The 19,498-nt window shown below is 51.7% G+C and overlaps 1 protein-coding gene across 9 annotated transcripts in view; it reads right to left on the minus strand.

Moving 5' to 3' along the window:
• The window catches only part of LOC104846619 (uncharacterized), a 157,555-nt gene that overhangs the window by 49,136 nt on the left and 88,921 nt on the right, over positions 1-19,498 (minus strand). For 7 of the 9 annotated variants that reach the window (XM_064295590.1, XM_064295589.1, XM_064295588.1 and 4 more), the window contains 8 exons: positions 15,524-15,832; positions 14,371-14,585; positions 14,132-14,293; positions 12,209-12,286; positions 8,953-9,309; positions 7,112-7,468; positions 4,693-4,941; positions 1,941-2,072 (listed from right to left, as the gene is read on the minus strand). In XM_064295590.1, coding sequence (XP_064151660.1) covers positions 1,941-2,072; positions 4,693-4,941; positions 7,112-7,468; positions 8,953-9,309; positions 12,209-12,286; positions 14,132-14,293; positions 14,371-14,585; positions 15,524-15,832 — 1,859 coding nt within the window. The remainder of the gene's footprint in view (positions 1-1,940; positions 2,073-4,692; positions 4,942-7,111; positions 7,469-8,952; positions 9,310-12,208; positions 12,287-14,131; positions 14,294-14,370; positions 14,586-15,523; positions 15,833-19,498) is intronic. The other 2 variants (XM_064295584.1, XM_064295586.1) reach the window with 2 other exon arrangements.

Genomic DNA, 19,498 nt, shown 5'->3' on the forward strand with positions numbered 1-19,498 from the left:
ACTGTTGCCTGTAAACACGGCCCTGTTTGGAAACAGGGTTTTTCTCTTGTTATGTTAACGAAGTTGCACCAGAGTAGGCTGAGTCCTAGATCTAATCACTTCTGAGTTCTAAAAAGAACAGGACAGAGACACACACAGGGGGACAGCAGACACCTGGGGACATCAAGGATGGACAACAGTCAACAGAAGCTAGGAGAAAGGACCATAAAAGATATCGACACAGCCAAAACCCTGATTTGGACTTTCAGCCTCCAGAACTGTGGAAAAACACTCCTCTTATTTAATCCTTTCGTGCCTGGTGGTACATATAGTGACCGTAAGCTGTTTTAGCCTCTGGTGTTTACTGGGAAGCTGCTATGCCGCTGACAGTGCATGCTGCCACCAAGCAGCGGCCTTTATGACTGCTTGAAACCAAGGAAATGGGAGTGTGCTGCGAACTACTGTTTCTACAGGGTATTATATAAGGTGTCTGAATTTCTGGTAGGAAAAATGAAAATTTTGAAAATTCATATTGGTTACACATATGTACCAATAGACCTGGTGGGGACTCTGGGGTATAATTAGTGGTATTTCGTATGTCCCACTTAACACTCAGGGTAGGCTTGTGTGAGGGGGCGATAAACAAACAAACCCATACTAAAAAAAAAAAAAAACCATACTACCTACCGAAAATTCAGACACACTCAATGATTCGGCATGCTTCCGTTAATGAAAACACATGGTATCAACAAAAAATTCAAAGCAGGAAATAATTGGGTCACCAAAGTTAAAGCCACTACTTGTGGTATTTCCATTACAGCAGTAGGTGGCACCATGGTTAAGAGCTTGGCTGCCAACCAAAGGCTGGCAGTTTGAATCTGCCAGCCACTCCTTGGAAACCCTATGGGGCAGTTCTACTCTGTCCCATAGAGTCCCTAGGAGTTGGAATCCACTTGATGGCAATGGGTTTGGTTTTTGTTTGTTTGTTTAGGTAATTAAGACATGATTCAAATGCTGACTAGCAGTAGAACAAATACATGAATACGCACAACAGAAGGATTACACAGCTGTGAACATGAACAATTAACACCAGCCTGGTGAATCCCATAAACATGATCTGAACAAAAGCAGACAGATACAAAAGAACACGCTGGAAGCTTCCAAGGACATAATGCTCAAGAACATGTGAAACCGACCCATGTCGGGAGAAGTCATACGTGCAGTGACCTTTGCAGGGTGGTTAGTAATTGGAAGGGCCAAAAGGGGCTTCTGGGGTGCTGGTTGAGTTCTGTGCTTTGAGGTAGGTGCTGGAGTGTTCAGTTTGTGAAAATTCATTAAGCTGTATGTTTATCACCTGTGCAGCTTTCTATACGTATGTATATACATTACATCGTTAGCTGCCACTGAGTCGGCTATAGCGATTCCGCACACAGTGGAACAAAACCACCTGCTCCTCGCCACCCCTACGGTTGGTGACAGATCAGACTGTTGTGATCCCAGGGTTTTCACTGGCTGATTTTCAGAAGTAGATTGCCAGACCTTTCTTCCTAGTTTGTCTTAGCCTGGGAGCTCTGCTGAAACCTGTTCAGCATCATAGCAACACGCAAGTGTCTACTGACAGGCAGGTGATGGCTACAGTCTTATTTAGTGCCCTCTTTGGCACATTTTTGTGCTACTTCGATAAAAAGGCTTTTAAAAAGCAAACAAGCGAGAGAAGAGTGGGGAGCTCGAGGGTGGGGGCAGCTGAAGAATTTCTCCAAAGAAGCCCTATCTGTCTACTATGAGGTCCAGAGGTGCTTCTCTTAGGAGCTTGGAGGGTGCCCAGGAATCTTTCTCCTGGCAGCCTCCTGAGCATGCCAAGTGGAAGTGACGGTGGGCAGTGTTGGCACCAGGAGGTCATGCGGTACCCCTCCTTCCCCTGGCCACCCCAGGCACTCCCACCCGCCCGCCTACTCCCTCACCTCCATCGTCTTGAGGTTGAGCAACGTCCGCAGCGTTACGGTATCCACGGTGACCAGTGCCTGGGTGTCCAGTACCACAGAGTTCACCACGATGTAGCCGGAGCTGTTGACTCGCCCAGGGAACCCCAGGGCCTAGAGGGGTGTAAGGCCATGAAAGCACAGCTTCTTAACCTGGGTGGGCAGGGTCCACAGTGGATGACCCCCCTGGAGCTGACCACAGACTAGGGCGTGGGTGTGTATGTGTGAGTCTTCTGGGAGCAGGTTTATGACTCTGATCCACTTCTCAAGGCATCTAAGGACCCGAGGTTGGAACTGCTGCACAGATTAATAAGCTTCTCCCTCCCCACACACCCCACAAACCATGAGTGATCCGGTTTTCGCGTCCAAGAAAACCAAGCTCGTCCTCAGCCCAGCTGGCAGACAGCTTTCCCAATAGCAGCTGTAGAACTCCCATTTCCCCAACTCTCTCCTCCCTTTCCATCTACCTCCCGGGAGCAAGAACCCTAACATCTGCCCTCACCAGGGCAACAGAAGGGAGTGTGTCCAGGAAACAGGCTGGGAGGCTGGCCTCAGTGACGGTCTCTCAAGCCTTCTTGCCAGCTCATCACCAGCATCACGAGGGAAAGAAACCATCGTTGACTGGTGCTGGCTACGCAGGCGGTGGTGCTGGGCAAGGAGCGTTTGCTGTGTTAGCTGATCTTCGCAATGGAGCAGGTCCTTGTGCCCCATTTTATGAGATGTCATTGGGACCCAGAGGGGAGCAACGACTTGGTCAAGACCATCCAGGAAGGCAGAGGGGATCTGGGATTCAGAATTTGGTCTCTCCTGGCCTTGAAGGTGGTCTTCCTAGGCCCCCCCAGAGCCCGATGCCCTGGCTCCCTGACGTCCCCTTGACCTGTCACAGGATTGGATCCCAGTAACCCTTCCCTCCTCTTTGAAACACTTTCTTCCTTGGATTCTGAGGTCCTTCTCTCTTGGGGTTCTTCCTCCTCCTGGTTCCTTCTTTTCAGTATCTTTTGCTGGTTCTTTCTCACCTCCCCAACGTTGTAAGTTGGGGAACCCCAGGCTCAGTCTACACCCACTCCACACCATCTCATCCAATCTTGTGGCTTCGAGCACCGTCTACAGGCTAAAGACTCAGTGCAGACCACGTCTTACCTCTGGGGTCCAACACTGCCCCACCCCCATGCCTCCACTTGGAGTCTATCAGGCATGTCAAAGTCAACATGTCTAAAACAGAACTCCCAACTCAACCACAGCCCTCTCCACAACCTGCTCCTCCCACAGCCCACCCACTCAGGAGAGGGTTACTCCAGCCCCCCAGTTACTCAGGGCAAGAGCAGTGGTACGGGCCCCAACTCCTCTCTCTCATACCCATATCCAAACTTCCGCCAGATCCACTCCACCTCTACAACATATCCTGAATCTGACCACTTCTTTAAAACAGGGGGCAAATCCAGCCCATTGCCTGCTTTTGTAAATAAAGTTTTATTGGAACACAGCCATGCCCATTCATTCATGTATTGTCTGTGGCAGCTTTCATGTGACAACAGCACAGCTGAGTAACTGAGAGACTGGGTGGCCCACAAAGCCTAGAATATTTATGACCTGAACTTTTATAGAAACAGTTGGCTAACCTGGTCCTTGAAAAGGCCCCTTCGTCTCCAGCCCAACTCGGGGACTTTGCACAGGCCAGACCTTCTGCCCAGAACATTCTCCCAAAACCCACGTGGGTCCTCCCTCATCTCCTTCGAGTCTTGACTCAAATGTCATCTTGTCTCTAAGCCTACCTTGACCAACTGATATAAAATTACAAGCCTATCCCACATCTCTCCAACACCCTCCGCTACCCACCCCCACTTTCCATTTCCCCATATCCTCCATTCTCTCATAAACCAGACAAACCAAACCAGCTGCTTTCAAGTTGACTCCAGCTCATGGCGACCGCATGTGTGCAGAGAACCGCTCCAGAGGGTTTTCAGGGCTGTGGACTTTCAGAGGCAGATCACCAGGCCTCTGGGTAGGTTCAACCATCCACCTTTCAGCTGTACCACCCAGGGACACCTCATCCTCTAATATACCACAACCCAAACCATTGCCATCGAGCGAATTCTGACTCATAGCGACCCTACAGGGTAGAGTAAAACTGCCCCATAGAGTTTCCAAGGCTGTGATCTTTACAGAATCAGACCGCCACATCTTTCTCCTGTAGAACTGCTGACGGGTTCAAACTGCTAACCTTTTGGTTAGCTGTGGAGTATATAACTGCTGCACCACCAGGGCTCCTTTTTAATATACCCCATCACTCACTTGGAGCCCTGGTAGCGCAGTAGTTAAGAGCTCGACTGCTAGCCAAAAGGTAGGCAGTTCGAATCCACCAGCTGTTCTCAACGACAACAGGTCTGGTTTTGGATTTATCACTCACTTATTTTTCCTGTGTATCACTAGCTCCCCCTGCTGGAAAGCCCATCCCATGAGGCCAGGCATTTCTGTATTTGTTTATGGCTGTATCTCCAGGGCATACAGTAGGTGCTCAATAAATACCTAATGAGTCCATCACTCTCTTGTTTTTCCAGTGGCTAAAGGAGGGACCCTCTCCTGCCCCCCAGAGGCCCTAGTATCGGGCCCCACCCCACCCTCTGAGCCCCCTGCCTACCTGCAGGGCCTCGCAGGAGCTCTCGCCCAGCACGTGCCACTGCAGCCTGCGTTCCAGCTGCAGCTCACCGCTGCCCCTCAGCTTGCAGGCCCCCACCTGCAGCTCCAGGCCCAGCTGGTACCCAGCCTCCTGTCTGAGCCAGAGGGTCAACGAGGTCTCTGGGGGTACAGTCTGAAGTGCAGATAGTGTGTGCTTCAGCTTCGCACGGAATGTGGCCTGGGACGCGAGCATGGCTCCAGCCAAGGTCAGGGAAGCGGCCTGGCCAGCCGTGGCAAGTGCCCCCGATGCTTCTGCTTCTTGCAGTGAGCCACTGAACTTCGTGCCTGCTGGGAGGCCCAGGCCCTGCTGGACCCCAGAAAGAAGGTCAGAGGGCAGTGCTGCACCAGGAATGACCGTGACCCTCACCCTCCTACCCCGTGCCTGGCTGTGCTTCCCCGAACCATCATGCTAACAACAAATCGGCAACAGTAACACACAACGGCTACTTATAGAGAGCACACAGCAAGAGCCAGGGCTCATGCTCGGTGCTATACAACAGCGCCCTCTTTTCATCCTGTCTGGCAGCTCTACCTAGTTGGCGGTCACTATTCCCATATTGGAGCCCTGGTGGCACAGTGGTTAAGCATTTGGCTGCTATCCAAAAGGTTAGAAGTTCAAATTTACCAACCTATCCTTGGAAACCCTATGGGGCAGTTCTACTCGGTCCTACAGGGTCACTATGAGTCAGAGTTGACTCAATGGAAACGAGTTTTATCCCCATATTACAGATGAGGAAAACTGAGGCTCAAAGAGGCAAAGTGAGTTGCCCAGGATCATATGGCTGCTAAGTGGCAGAGCTGGGATTGTACGTCTTAAATCTGTGCTGTCCAACATGCAGTGCGATGCTTAACTTTATGTGCCGAACAGGCTAGGCTACAGTGACAGGTGTTTTGGTCAAACGCTTGTCTAGACAGGTGTTGCTGTGAAGGTGTTCTGTAGACATGGTTGACATCTACAATTGGCAGGCTCTAAATAAAGGAGATTACCCTCAATAATGTGCATGGGCCTCATCCAAGCAGTTGAAGGCCTTAAGAGCAAAAGCTGAGGTTGCCCAGGGAAGAAGAAACTCTGCCTCAAGACTGCAGCATCGTTAAAATCCTGTCTGAATTTTCAGCCTGCTACCTGCCCTATGGATTTGACTCACCAGCTCCTACAATCACATGCACCAATATGGAGTCCTTGGGTCATGCAAACAGTTAACATATTTGGCTGCTAACCGAAAGGTTGTAGGTTTGAGTCCACCTTTGAAAACACCATGGGGTGCAGTTCAACTCTGACCCACATAGGGTCACCATGAGTTGGAACTGACTTGACAGTAACGGGTAGGTAGGCGTGTATGCACATGCGTGCATGCACGCACACGCACACACCACACCCCTATTGATCCTGCTGCTCCGGAGCACCCTGCTACAGGTAGTCACTAGCCACATGTGGCTTCTTCAATTTAAAGTAAAAATTCAGCTCCTCAGCGACCCTAGTTGCACTTCAGGTGCTCAGCAGCTGCATGTGGTTGTCATACTGAACAGCAGAAAAAAGGTTTTCTCATAGGAAGTTCTAGTAGACAGGCTGCTTTATCCCATGATGCCTTACTCTCTCTTTCTCGTAGCCACTCTCTGTCCACTTGATTAATATTGACAGGCTGCCCATGGGTGCCGATCGATCTGTGTTCAGGGTGCTTAGCGGACAAGACCCTGTCCTCCCAGCTGGGAGGACAGACGGACAAGGACACAGGGAGAGTGTCCATACACCCCACTCAGACGAGGACACGGGCCTGGTCTGCTCACCGATGACTCCAGCATTCCCCTTCCCCAGAGACACAGCTTCCCCTCCCCCAAATCACCAGGCAATTCTCAAACCCCGTCTGAGGTGGACTCTCTTGGAGCAGGTAACACCAAGCCTGTGTTAGACAGGTTAGAACCAGGGCACAACTGTTCCCCGCTCGGCTGACAGTGATTTCCTCCCTGAGCTCAAAATGTTACCCCAAAACCAAAAAAACAAACCAGCTGCCAATGAGTTGATTCCTACTCATGGCAACCCTATGTGTGCAGAGTAGAGCTGCTCCATAGGGTTTTCAATGATTATGACTTTCAGAAGATCGCCAGGCCTTTATTCAGAGGCACTTCTGGGTGGGTTTGAACCACCAACCTTTCAGTAAGTAGTCTGTGCCACCTGGGGACTCCAGAGTGTTACTAAAAAAGACAGATTCTTCTTAGAGATCCCCTAGCCCATGGCCCTTTAATGTCATAGCACCATGTGATTCTAATCTCTCCCAGCCTCAGTTTCCTCATCTGCTGAATGGGGATACAGGATACTGTGAGGACTAGAGAGGGTGTCTGGGAGAAAGTAACTAGGGGTCTTAGAGAGCCCCTGGAGGGAGGGGCCTGCCCTGCTCACACCTCACCCCAGCAAAGACTCAGGAAGCCTTGGTGATAGTGCTCAGAGCTGCCCGCTCACCTCCCTGGCCCACCATACACACCTCCAGAAGTGGGCAGCCTGGCTCGGTGCCCAGCGTCCACTCACTCCAGTTCCCAGCACGGTGCTCCAGGGTCCCCTGAAGGGCGCACGGCCCCACCTTGAGGGCCAGGGAGCTGTGTACAGCAAAGCCAGGCCTGGCAGTCAGGCTGAGGGTGTTGCTGGGTGGTAGGCCCAGGCGGCCCAGCAGGGGCAGAGAGTGGGTCAGGCGTCCAAGAACTGCAGTCTGGTGCTGGCAGGTACGGGCCAGCTGCAGGTGGGCGTCCCCGCTGTCACTGTGGAGGCCTGCGGCCAGGTCAAACTCACAAGGGCCATGACTCAGGCTGCCCTCGGAGTACAGGACCCGAGGGACACCTGCTGCCTGGAAGGAGGAGGTGAGGTTCAGGGGCAGCTCCTCTCTGGGGCTCAAGTTGATTCTTTTCTCATCATCTTGTATATTCACTTCCCTCAGCAATTATGACATGCCAACTGTATGCTTGGAGTCCCTGGGTAGTTCAAAACAGTTAACATGCTCAGCTGCTAACTGAAAGGTTTGAGCCTCCCCAGTGGTGCCTCGGAAGAATGGCCTGGTGATCTACTTCCCAACACTCATCTACACCGTCCTCACCGCCAAACAGCAAAGTGGCTTAAGCCACCAACCCACAGACGTGGGCTCCAGCTCTGGCTCCACCACTGGCCCTGCTTTTCCAATCTGCGAGCCTCAGTTTCCCCATCTCTAAAATGGGAATGGGAGTCCCTGGGTGGTACAAACAGTTAAAGCACTCAGCTGCTAACTGAAAGGTTGAAGGTTCAAGTTTACCCAGAGATGCCTCAGAAGAAAGGCCTGGCAATCTACCTTGGAAAAATCAGTCACTGAAAATCCTATGGAGCACAGTTCTGCTCTGACACATGTCAGGTCACCATGAGTCAGGGTTCACTCGACGACAAGCAGTTTTTTTTATTAAAATTGGAATAATCAAAGCATGTACATCACAAGTCATTCAGAGGTGTAAGTTAATACTTGTGACTTGCTATTTCAGGGCCAGGTATCAAGAACGGCTGAATATCAAAATCCACCATCAGTATCAACAGTTATTGGCTGGAGGGCAGGGATTCTAAGTGACTTGTTCTATCAGGGTTCAAAGACGCCCCACATGGGGGCACTGACCCAAGATGGGAGTGGCAAGGCTAGCTTCACTCCAGCCCCCAACCTCTCCGAGCCCCAGACCCGGGACACAAGCAGCCTCCTCCTCACGGGAGGAGAATTTAACATGCATGTCCTTGAGACATCGGCACAGAGCTCAGCACACAGTACATGATCAATCAATGACCTGTTATTTTTTGACTATTCTTATTATAACTCCTAGATCCATAATCCTAGGACTGTGATAAGCAAGATCATGAAAAAAACCATCAAGCTGAGCCCCAGAGAGGAAGGGCAGCCAGTGGCTTGGCAGGGCCCTTCTCGAAAGGGGAGAACATTCGGTTTCAGTCCTATTTCTGGCTCAAAGCTTCATAGCTGATGAAACCCCAAATTCAGGTGGCAACTGCAAAAAGAACAGAAGTTCCCCACGCCAACTGCAGTAAATCAGTTGCCGTCGAGCCGATTTCAACTCATGGCGACCCCACATGTGTCAGGGTAGAACTGTGCTCCACAGGGTTTTCAATGGCTAATTTTTTGGAAGCAGACTGCCAGCCCTTCTTGTGTGGCACTGTTAGGGGGACTCACACCTCCAACCTTGCAGTTAGCAGTTGAGCACGTTAACTGTTTGCACTACACAGGGACCCTGAGCATAGTAGGCAGCTAATAATTGCTGAGGGAGGTGGGAGCCCTGCCAGGACCCCAGGCTGATGATGGGGACATACCTCCAGCAGGGGACAGCGGTTCACTAGTGAGAGGGTCCAGTTGACGTGAGTGGCATTGGCCTCGGCCCTCTCCTCTCTGTAGGCAGTCAGGGTGCACTGGCCCAGGGCCACCTCAAGCTGAGCACTGGAGGCTTCACTTTGCTCTACCGATACTCGGATGTGGCTGTCAGGGGAGACTCCCAGAGCCTGAAGCGATGGCCACATGTGCAGCAGGCCAGCTTCCAGGAGGGTGTGGCGGCCACAGGCTGTGTGGACATGGGCCCTGGTGAAGGTGTCCCCAGAGGATATTTGTGCCACCAGGCTGGCCTCGCAGTTGTGGGCCAGGAGGGAGCCATTCAGGGACAGCACAGCTGGGCTCTGCCACCAAGAGAGACCAAGGTGAGGCCAAGCCAGTCCCCTACCTCCTCTCCCAGCCCCCACATAGAAGCCATGTTGCAGAATCTCAGTGTAAAAGCCAATGACCCCAGCCGCCACCTGAAGCCCACTTTTACCCATAGCATCCCCTCCCAAGCCATGGTCCATCTCTGCTTGGTCACGGGAGGTCCCCTTTCCCATGGCCACCCACATCCTTCATTAACAGACCACACTCATGCAAAACACTTCCCTCTCCTGGGCCAACACACCTCTCCCTCCCAGGAGGCAGTTGTGAAGTTCTCACCTGGTGTGCACATGTCTGAGTCCTCCCCCTAGTCTTCTCTCTCTTTTGTAGGACAGTCTCCCTTCCCTCAACATCCCTCTTGTGGCTGGGGTTCAACTCCCCTCCTGCCTTTGCCCCCCAGTCTGGACTTGCTCTTTCTTAACACCCAATGAGAGACAAACCCATTCCTGTTACAACTCCTGTTACAGAGTAGAACTGCTCCGTGTGGTTTTTGGCTGTAATCTCCACAGGTACAGATTGCCAGGCCTTTCTTCTGTGGTGCCACTGGGTGGGTTTGAACTACCCACCTACCTATTTGGGTTAGTAGCTGAGCACAAACCATTTGTGCCACCCAGTGCTCCTCCAACTGGTGTGTTCTTGGGACTTGGAGGCCCGGTCTAGGGCATCCTGGGGGGAGTCTGTACCCCAGGAGCTACTTACCAGTTGCTTCCTGTCATCTGGTCTCATCTATCTGGCCTGCATAAGGGGACAGTGCACCCATGACTGTGCAACCGATTGCTATCAGCCCACAGTGGCTAAATAGTGGCCACAGGAGGAACAACTAGCTCTGGCTGACGAGACACCATGCTCTCCAGCCAGGCTGCTGCTGACCCCTGGGCAAGGACTGAAGAGCGCCTGGCCCAGAACACACTTTGACTTCTAGCCCCTTCCCCAGAACTCCAGGCCCTGGATATCTGAGGGGTGTATAGTTCATCCACCCTCCTGTCCTAACCCTCTTCCGTCCGGAGCACGGGAGTCTTTCTGGCAATTTCATCTCCCCAGGTGTCTCTCATACACGTAGCTTACATCTCTTCTGAGGGGAGCTAGCCCTCCTGTCCAGCCTGCTCAAACCACACCTGCCCCGGTCCTGATCCTAGTACGTCTTAATCTGGAAGCTCCACTGAAACCTGTTCAGCATCATTTCCAAAAATCAGTCAGTAAAAACCCTATGGATTGTGTGTTTGGCTGTGTATATTCTCAACAACAAAATAAAGGAAAGAAAACCCTGTGGATCACAACGAGTCCCTGGTGGTGCAAATGTTTAAGTGCTGGACTACGAACCGGAAGGTTGGTAGTTCAAACCCACCCAGATGTTCCTCAGAAGTAAGGCCTGGCAATCTGCCTCTGAAATGTCACAGCCTTGAAAACCCTATGGAGCAGTTCTACTCTGCACACACGGGGTCGCCATGAGCAACTCAACAGCAACTAACAACAACACGCCACTCTAAAAACTGTATGTCTGAAAACCCTGTGGATCACAAAGGAACACTGTCTGATCCATGACTGGTCGGGGACGGTGCAGGACTGGGCGTCTTTTTGTTCTGTTGGGCATGGATCACCACGAGTCAGGGACCAACCCAAAGGCAGCTAACAGCAACAATTCTGATCCTATGCTCTCTTAGCAAACCCTTGCACCATTCATGCCACGGTATGACCTTGGGAAAGTGACATAATCTCTCTAAGCCTCAGTTTCCACATCTGTAAAATGGGAACAGTGATTCCCTGGTAAATGAAACCAAGAAAAGAGAGAGGCCACTAGACATGTGTTGGCTCATGTTTCACTCAGCACCACCCCATGGGGTAGGTGTTGTCATCTGCAATTTACAGACATGACGTTTGAAGCTCAGGGAGGTTAAGGGTCCTGCCAAAAGTCAAATAGCAGTGAGTGGCAGGCTGGGCATGAAGCCACCTGATTTTCCTGCCCCTGGGGCTCCCTGTGTAGGTGCAGCCGCCACCACTGCCCAAGCTGGAAGCAGAGGCTGTGTGTCTTTCCTGCTGACACAGAGCCCGAGCTGGCACAAAAGGGCCTCCCTGGGCAGGCCGAGCTCCAGCTACCTGGACAGCCAGGCAGTGGGCCCGAACTATCAGCTCCCAGGACCTCCGGACTCCCAGCCCTCAGCAGCGTCCCGTGCCGGACACCCTATAGCACCTGCTCAGCACTCCAAGCACATGTTTCCCTAGACCCTAACACCCAGCTCCTTCAGGGGACACAACGTGCAGCCAGGCCAGGCCTGCCCCCAGCTGCCTGCTCAGCTGCCCTTAGGGTGGCACCGAGAAGCTCTGCAGGTGCACCCACAGTGTCCTCAGGTCCAGTTCACCCCCAGCCCAGGGTCCAGGAGCCAGAGGGCCAGGCAGGAGTGCTGGGAGTCAGGCCTCGCTGCAGTTGCAGCCCTACACTAAGGCCTCTTCACCGTGCTTTCCCCCGAGAGTGAGAGGTCCCACCTCCCGCTTGAGTCTGGGCTCCTGCGAGCTTGGCACCACGTAAGCCAGGCGATGCTCCAGCCCCACTGGTGTGTCCTGGCTCCGAGTCATGCCGTCCGCCTGCCTCAGGACACCCGGCCTACCCACCTGCCACCCAATCGCCCAGGTCAGGGTCTCACAGGAGGGGCTGTCTACCAATAGTCAAGTGGAGCCGTGCCAGCCATGGACCAGGCCCCCCTTGCAGCTAGGAGAACAGGTACATGTTGCTGGGGACACAGAGGGCACAGAGCAGCCCAGCTGTGACTCGGGGGATAGGTCACACTGTAGGCAGCCCCCTGTGCTCAGGCTGTGCCAGCCTCCCTAGAGGAGGACCATGACACACCAGCACCACCCTGCTTGGGACTGGGACCCCTGTACCTCAAGAGGCCTCCTGGTGACATCACCCTGGCAGACTCCGGACAGCCGGGTGGGTGAGACATCTCCACTGCAGTTGACCTGTGGAAACCAGGTGGGTGGGCAGGGGACAAGTTAATAGGTGGCCAGGGATACAGGAATGGAGAGGCCTCTTCCCCCGACCTGGATCTCAAGTGAGCTACCATTAGTGCCAAGAGCCAGCTCTACCCATTTCCCTTTGTGGAGTTCCCCTCTGGGAAAACAATTCTTCAAGAGAGGTTTATACAGGGCCCTGAGTGTTAAGCTGCAGTGTTGCCATAAATGGAGGTAAGGAGCACACGCTCACACAGCTTGTGTGTGCCAGGCGCTGCTTTAAGTAGTTTCTCCTCAGATGTTGCCAGTAACCATTAAAAAATGAACACGTTGCCGTCTAGTCAATTCCAACTCTTAGTGACCCTACAGGACAAAGTAGAGCTGCCCCATAAGGTTTCAAGGAGTGGCTGGTGGATTTGAACTACTGACATTTTGGATAGCAGCTGAGTGCTTAACCACTGTCCCAGCAGGGCTCCTCAGTAACTTTCACCACCTATTGCCATCGAGTTGATTCCAACTCACAGCGACCCTATAGGACAGAGCAGAACTGCCCCAAAGGGTTTCCAAGGAGAGCCTGGCAGATTCGAACTGCCAGCCTTTTTAACCACTACACCACCAGGGTTTCCTCAGTAACTGTAGGAGTCAGGAATTGATAACAGTCCCATTTTGCAGATGAGGAAGCTGAGGCACAGAGTATCAAGTCTCTTGTCCAAGGCCTCATCAGTGAGGGATGGATTCAAACCTCACCACCTAGCCTTGGGCTGCGTGCCCTTGTCACCCTTCCTGCCTTCTGCACACTTTGGAGGGCTGAGCCATCCCTGCCATGGGCACAGGGAGGCTTCCTGGTTTTCAATCTGCCACAGACATCTGCCTGCGTGTACCCTTGTCTAGGGGGACATGTGTTTCTCTAGGGGGTGCCCAGATGTGAAGCTGGTGGGTGAAGGTTTCAGCGGTTGTGATTTTGTTACATGGGGCCAGGTGCCCTCCCAATTGGCTGCACCAAATCACTCTTTCAGGAGAAGGGAGGTGGGGGAGGGGTGGGGGTTTTAAGGACAGATGAGAAGGTGGACGGGAGGACAGGGGGATGGGATGGAAGGAAAGGGGGATAGGTGAAAGAAAGGAAGGGGAGAAAAAAGGAGGGATGGTGGTGGGCAGATGGGAAGTTAGAGGGGAAGATGGCAGGGGAGATGGGAGGGTGGAGGAGAAGGGTAGGTGGGTGGAAGGCGGTAGGTAGGAGGTTGGGGAACAGGTGGGTGGGAGGGGGCTAAGTGGGAGGTTGGAGGGTAGGTGGGTAGGAGAGGATAGGTGGGTGTGAGGGGATAGGTGGGTGGGAGGGCGTAGATGGGGGATTGGAGGGTAAGTGGGTAGGAGGGGGTAGGTGTGAGGTTGGGGCACAAGTAGGAGGTTGGGAGGCAGGTGGGAGGTTGCGGGGCTGGTGGGAGGTTGGGGGGCCGGTGGGAGGTTGGAGGCAAGTGGGAAGTTGGGGGGCAGGTGGGAGGCTGGGGGAAAGGTGGGAGGTTGGGGGCATGTGGGAGGTTGGGGAGCAGGTAGGAGGCTGGGAGCATGTGGGAGGTTGGGGGGCAGATGGGAGGTTGGGGGACAGGTGAGAGGTTGAAGGGCAGGTGGGAGGTTGGGGACAGGAGGGTGAAAGGGGTAGGGGATGGGAAGAGCTAAGTGGGAGCTTAGAGAGTAGGTGGGGGGGTAGGTGGGAGGTTGGGGGCAGGCAGGAGAGAGTAGATGGTGACTAAAGGAGCCAAGGCCGGAAGGAGGGCTCTGGTGGCCCCTGTTTGGGCCAGACCACCCAGCAAAAAGAGCAGCGGGCGCAGCTGGGCAGGGAGTCTCAGGCCGACTCACCTGCAGCCGGGAGGGCAGGGCGCCCAGCAGTGTAGAGAAGCTGTGCTGCAGCCCCAGGGCCAGCCCCTCATGGCCACCCTCTCTCCTCTGCTTCAGGTCCACTTGAAGCTGCTTCCCATCCAAGCTCATTGTCAGCCCAGCCACCAGTCCTTGTTCTGTGCTCTGGACAGAAGCAAAGCTCTGTGTCTCTCGAGCCCGCTGCCCACTGAGGGTGCCCGGGCCCAGCACCCCTCACCCACCTGGAAGTATCCACTGCCATCCATGGAGAAGCGGATGCCCTGGTGCTGCAGGCCTGGCATGGTGTGGCTAAGGCTGTCTGTGGAGCCGGGGGATGCGACTGCCAGGCCCAGGGAGGTGTCTGGCTGACGCCGGCCACTCCACAGCCCCCTGTGCACAGAGTGGTTGGAGGCCACACGCATGAGTAACAAGACCAGCTCTGTCTCTTCAGGGACACCTGTGGATAAGAGGCCCAGCGTAGGGAGGGCGAGGGGCCACTGAGAGGCCCAAGCCCAGTCTACCCAATCGGGGACAGGGCAGGGCCAGAACGTGGGCCCCTTTTCAGCCTTCCTTCTCTCTGCAGGGCTCCCTGAGCCCCGAGGCAGACCACGCTCCCAGGCCCCACTGCCCCCAAATACAGCAGATCGAACCACATGAAACTGCCAGTATTCAACCATTTCTGATGCACAAAAATAGCAGTTTCATCTGTTCCAGCCTAATGGCACTGTCACCATACTTAACAGGTGCTAAGTCCTGCATCCCCTCCAGATTCTGCAGGCCCCGAGGATGGGGGCCTGTTCTCAGGAAGCCTGAGGGGAGTCAGAGAGAGAGAGCATGTTCTCATTGCAACTTGGGGTCCCTCCAGGCCTCGAAGAATGTCCCCAAGGTACCAGGGCGGGGGACATTTGAGCTTTTTCCCATGGCAGAAGCTGAATTGGGAGGCACGGAGCCCTGGGTTAGGCTTGGGGCAGGAGCTGTTTGCTGTCGGGTTTGGAAGTACGCCGTATCGTAATGATGGTCCACGCCGTATCGTAATGATGGTCCCCCTGTACCCATTTGTTGTGGCTGAATAACAATACGAGAAAGAAGGTGGAAGACGTAAACTAAGGCTCAGGCCTCTCCAAAGCTGCTGGGAGAAGCTGGGAGGAGGAGGAAACAGAGACGGAGCTGGGAGCAGGGATTTGGGTCAGCAGTTCTAGCCCACCTGCCTCCCCGTTGGAGAAAGATACGGTAGCCTGCTTCTGTAAAGATTTACAGCCTTGGAAACACTAGGGGGCAGTTCTACTCTGTCCTGTAGGGCCTCTATGAGTCGGTATTGACTCAAGGACAATGGGTTTGTCTCCCCCCTCCCTTGGTTCCAGGGCCTGTCTTTGTGGCCCTGTCCACCCCTCCTACCTGCAACACTCAAGGTGCTGATGTTGTGATTCAGGCTACCCGTGAGGTGGCCTTGCCCAGGGACCCAGGTGCAGGCCCCACCCAGAGCCAGGCTGGCTGCATCAGCATGGAAGGCAGCCTGGCCCAGAAAACTCCCCTGCTGGGCCTGCAGCTGGCCCCTCAGCCAGAGCTTCCCCGGCAAGGCCTGGCTACTGTTTTGGGTGAGGACGAAGGTCATGCTGCGCACGCTGGTGCTGTTCCTTGTCTTCTCATGCTTGTCCCGCAGCAGGAAGCCCAGCACAGCTGAGTCGGCAGTGACCTTGATGCTGCCTGCAGAAGATGGGAAAGAAGCCACACAGAGTGGCCCAGAATCAGAGATTGGGCTGCTTTGGGGAACAGGGGAAAGAACCATGGGGTAGGAATTACCAAGGTCGTGATGTGATTCTAACTCACGCCAGAGACAGCAGGCCTGGGAAAAGGACCCGATGACACCAGCTCCTTCCCAGGAAGTTTTGAGGACCAAGTGAGCTAATTCACAACCTGACAGGGAGTTGGCAAACAGCATCAAGCCTGATACAGGACGCCCATTAATACAAGTAAGGAGCCCTGGTGGTGCAATGGTTAAGTGCTTGCTTGCTAACCAAAAGGTCGGCGGTTCAAATCCACTCAGAGGTTCTGTAGGAGAGAAGACCTGGTCTGGTGATCTACTCCTGTAAAGATTCTGTTGCCATTACCATTGAGTCCATTCCGACTCACAGTGATCCTACAGGACAGAGCAGAACGGCCCGCAGGGTTTCCAAGGCTGGAATCTCTATGGAAGCAGACTGCCACTTCTTCTCCTGTGGAGCAGCCGGTGGGTTCGAACTACCAAACTCTCAGCGACCTCCTGTGCCACCAGGGCTCCTTCCCCTAAGGATTACAGCCTAGGAAACCCCACGGGGTCGTTTTAGTCTGTCCTATAGGGCCACTAGGAGTCTGAATCAACTCGGTGGCATACAACAGCAACACTAACACAAAGGCACAACTCCTGCTCAAGAGGACCATATCCCACTTGTGATGGAACAAAAATTAACTCAGGATGGATCCGTGACATAAATATAAGAGTTAAAACCATAAAATTCTTAGGAGGAACACATCTTCATGGCCTTGGACTGGGCAGCAACGGCTTTTCAGATACGAGGCCAAAAGCACAAGCAACAAAATTAAAAAATGAATTAGACTTCATCAAAATAAAAAACTTTTATGCATCAAAGAACATTCTCAAGACAGTTTAAAGATTGCCTACAGAACCGGAGAAAGTATTTGCCAATCATGTGTCTGATAAGGGTCTAGTATCCAGAATAGATAAAGAAATTTATCACTTAACAACAGAAAAACAAACGACCCAACTGAAAAACAGAAAAGGGACTTGAATAGACATTTTTCCAAAGAAGATATGCAAATGGACAATGAGCACATGAAAAGACGCTCAATGGCATTAGTTGTTAAGTGTCATTGTTAATTAGTTGTTAATGTCATTGTTGTTAAGTGCCTTTGAGTCTATTCTGACTCACAGTGATACCATGTGACAGAGCAGGACTGCCCCATAGGGTTTCCTAGGCTATAATCTTTATAGAAGCAAATCTTCGTTTTTTCTCCCACTGAGCGAGCTGCTTATGGGTTTGCACCAGGAACCTTTTGGTTAGCAGTGGAGCGCTTAACCGTTAGGCCACCATGGCTCCTTACGGAAATGCAAATCAAAACCACAATGAGATACCACTTCACACCCACTAAGATGGTTTTCACAAAAAAAGAACAAAAAATAAGGGTTGGCAAGGATGTGAAAACATCAGAACACTTCTCCACTGCCGCTGGGATTGTGAACTGGTACAGCCACTGTGGAAAGCAGCCTGGCAGTTCCTCAGTAAATTAAGCATAGAATTACCATATGACCCAGCAATCCCACTGCTGGACATATGCCCAAAAGAACTGAAAACAGGTGTCCAAACAAAAACCTGTACATGGCTGTTCATAGCAGCACTATTCACAACAGCCAAAGGGTAGAAACAACCCCAGTGTCCATCGAATGATAAAGGGATAAACGTGTTGTCTATCCCTACAGCAGAATATTATTAAGCCATAAAAAGAGAGGAAGTCCTGATACATGCTACGGCATGGATGAATCTTGCATACATATCCAAAATGAAAGAAATCAGACATGAAAGGCCACATATTGTATGATTCCATTTATATAAAATATTCAGCAGGCAAATTCATAGAGGCAGAAAATAGATTAGTGGTCCCTAGAAAGGGGGGAGGGAGGAGATGGGGAATAACTGCTTAATGGGTACAGGGTTTCCTTTCGGGATGATGAGAACGTTTCGGAAAGAGACAGCGGTGGTGGTTACACAGCCTTACGCATATACCAAGTGTCTGTAACGGTAAATTTTCTGTTACATGTATTTTACCACAATTAAAAAAAAAAAAAAAAGATAGCCCAATAATAAACATGCAAATAAAACAGATGTGACACTAGACAAAGGAAGATAAACGAACAGCTAATAGTACGTAAAAAGTGTTCAACAATATCGTTAGTCACCAGAGAAATGCAAATTCAAACCACAATGAGATACCATTATATAAGATTACTGTTATTTTAAAAACCCTGACAACACCAAGTGTTGACAAGGATGGGGAGCAGCCAGAACTCCACAAAGAAGCAACAGTGCAAAATATTTCCTCTTTGGGATAAGTTCTGGCAGTTTCCTAGAAAACTAAACATGCACTTACCCTGGAAAAAAAAAACCCAAGCAGACTGCCAGGCCTTTCTTTCGTGAAGTGCTGAGTGGGTTTGGACTGCTAACCTCTAAGTTAGCAGGTGAGCACAACCTGTTTGTACCACCAGAAACATTTTACACTTACCCTATGACCTAGAAATTGTACTTCTAGCTATTTACCTAAGAAAAATGAAAAGCCTACATCCAAAAACGCTTATATTAGAATTTTTGCAGCAGCTTTATCCCTACTAGCCCTGAATGGAAACATCCCAGGTGTCCATCAACAGGAAAATGGATAACAAACTACAGCATATTTACACAACAGAATACTACTCGGCAATACAAAGAAATGACTGCTGACATATGGAATGACATGGATGAATCTCAGAAAAAGAAGTCTTAAAACAAAGACTATGTATGCACTGTATGATCGCATTTATATGAAGTTTTAGAACAGGCCAAACCAGCCTATGCTGGAAAAAAGCTGGAAGGGTGGTTGCCTCGGGGGTGAGGGCGGGGACTGACTGGGAAGGGGCTCAAGGGAACTTTCTGGGGTGATGGTCATGCTCTGTATCTAGTTAGGGGTTTGGGTTGCATGGGTGAATGCATTTGTCAAAACCCAGTGAATATACACTTAATATTTTTACATTTCACTGTATGTAAATTTTATATCGCGGGAAGGAAGGGCGGGAGGGAGGACCGTAAGCAAATACTGAACTCTGGTTAATGCCATATGGAAACCTGGTGGTGTAACAGGTTAAGCACTTGATTGCTAACAAAAAGGTTGACGGTTCAAACCCATCCAGCCACTCCGTGGGAGAAAGCCCTGGCAATCTGCTCCTGTAAAGATTACAACCAAGAAAATCTTAAGGGGCAGTTTTACTTTGTCACATGGGATTGCTATCAGTCAGAATCCACTTGATGGCACACAACAACAGTCTGTGGTATGTGTGCTAAACTGTTTAGGGGTAAGGTGTTCTAAGGTCTGCAACTCACTCTGAAAAGTACCAAAAAATAAAATGGATGGATGACTGGACAGATAGATGGATAAAAACCAAAAACCCGCTGCTGTCAAGTCAATTCTGACTCATAGTGACCCTAAAGGACAGAGCAAAAGTGCCTCATAGAGCTTCCAAGGAGTGCCTGGTGGATTCGAACTGCTGACCTTCTGGTTAGCAGCCGTAGCACTTAACCACTACACCACTAGGGTTTCCAATGGATGGATAGATAGGTGATAAAG

Source organism: Loxodonta africana, chromosome 12 (genome assembly GCF_030014295.1).
Source record: "Loxodonta africana isolate mLoxAfr1 chromosome 12, mLoxAfr1.hap2, whole genome shotgun sequence".
NCBI lineage: Eukaryota > Metazoa > Chordata > Mammalia > Proboscidea > Elephantidae > Loxodonta > Loxodonta africana.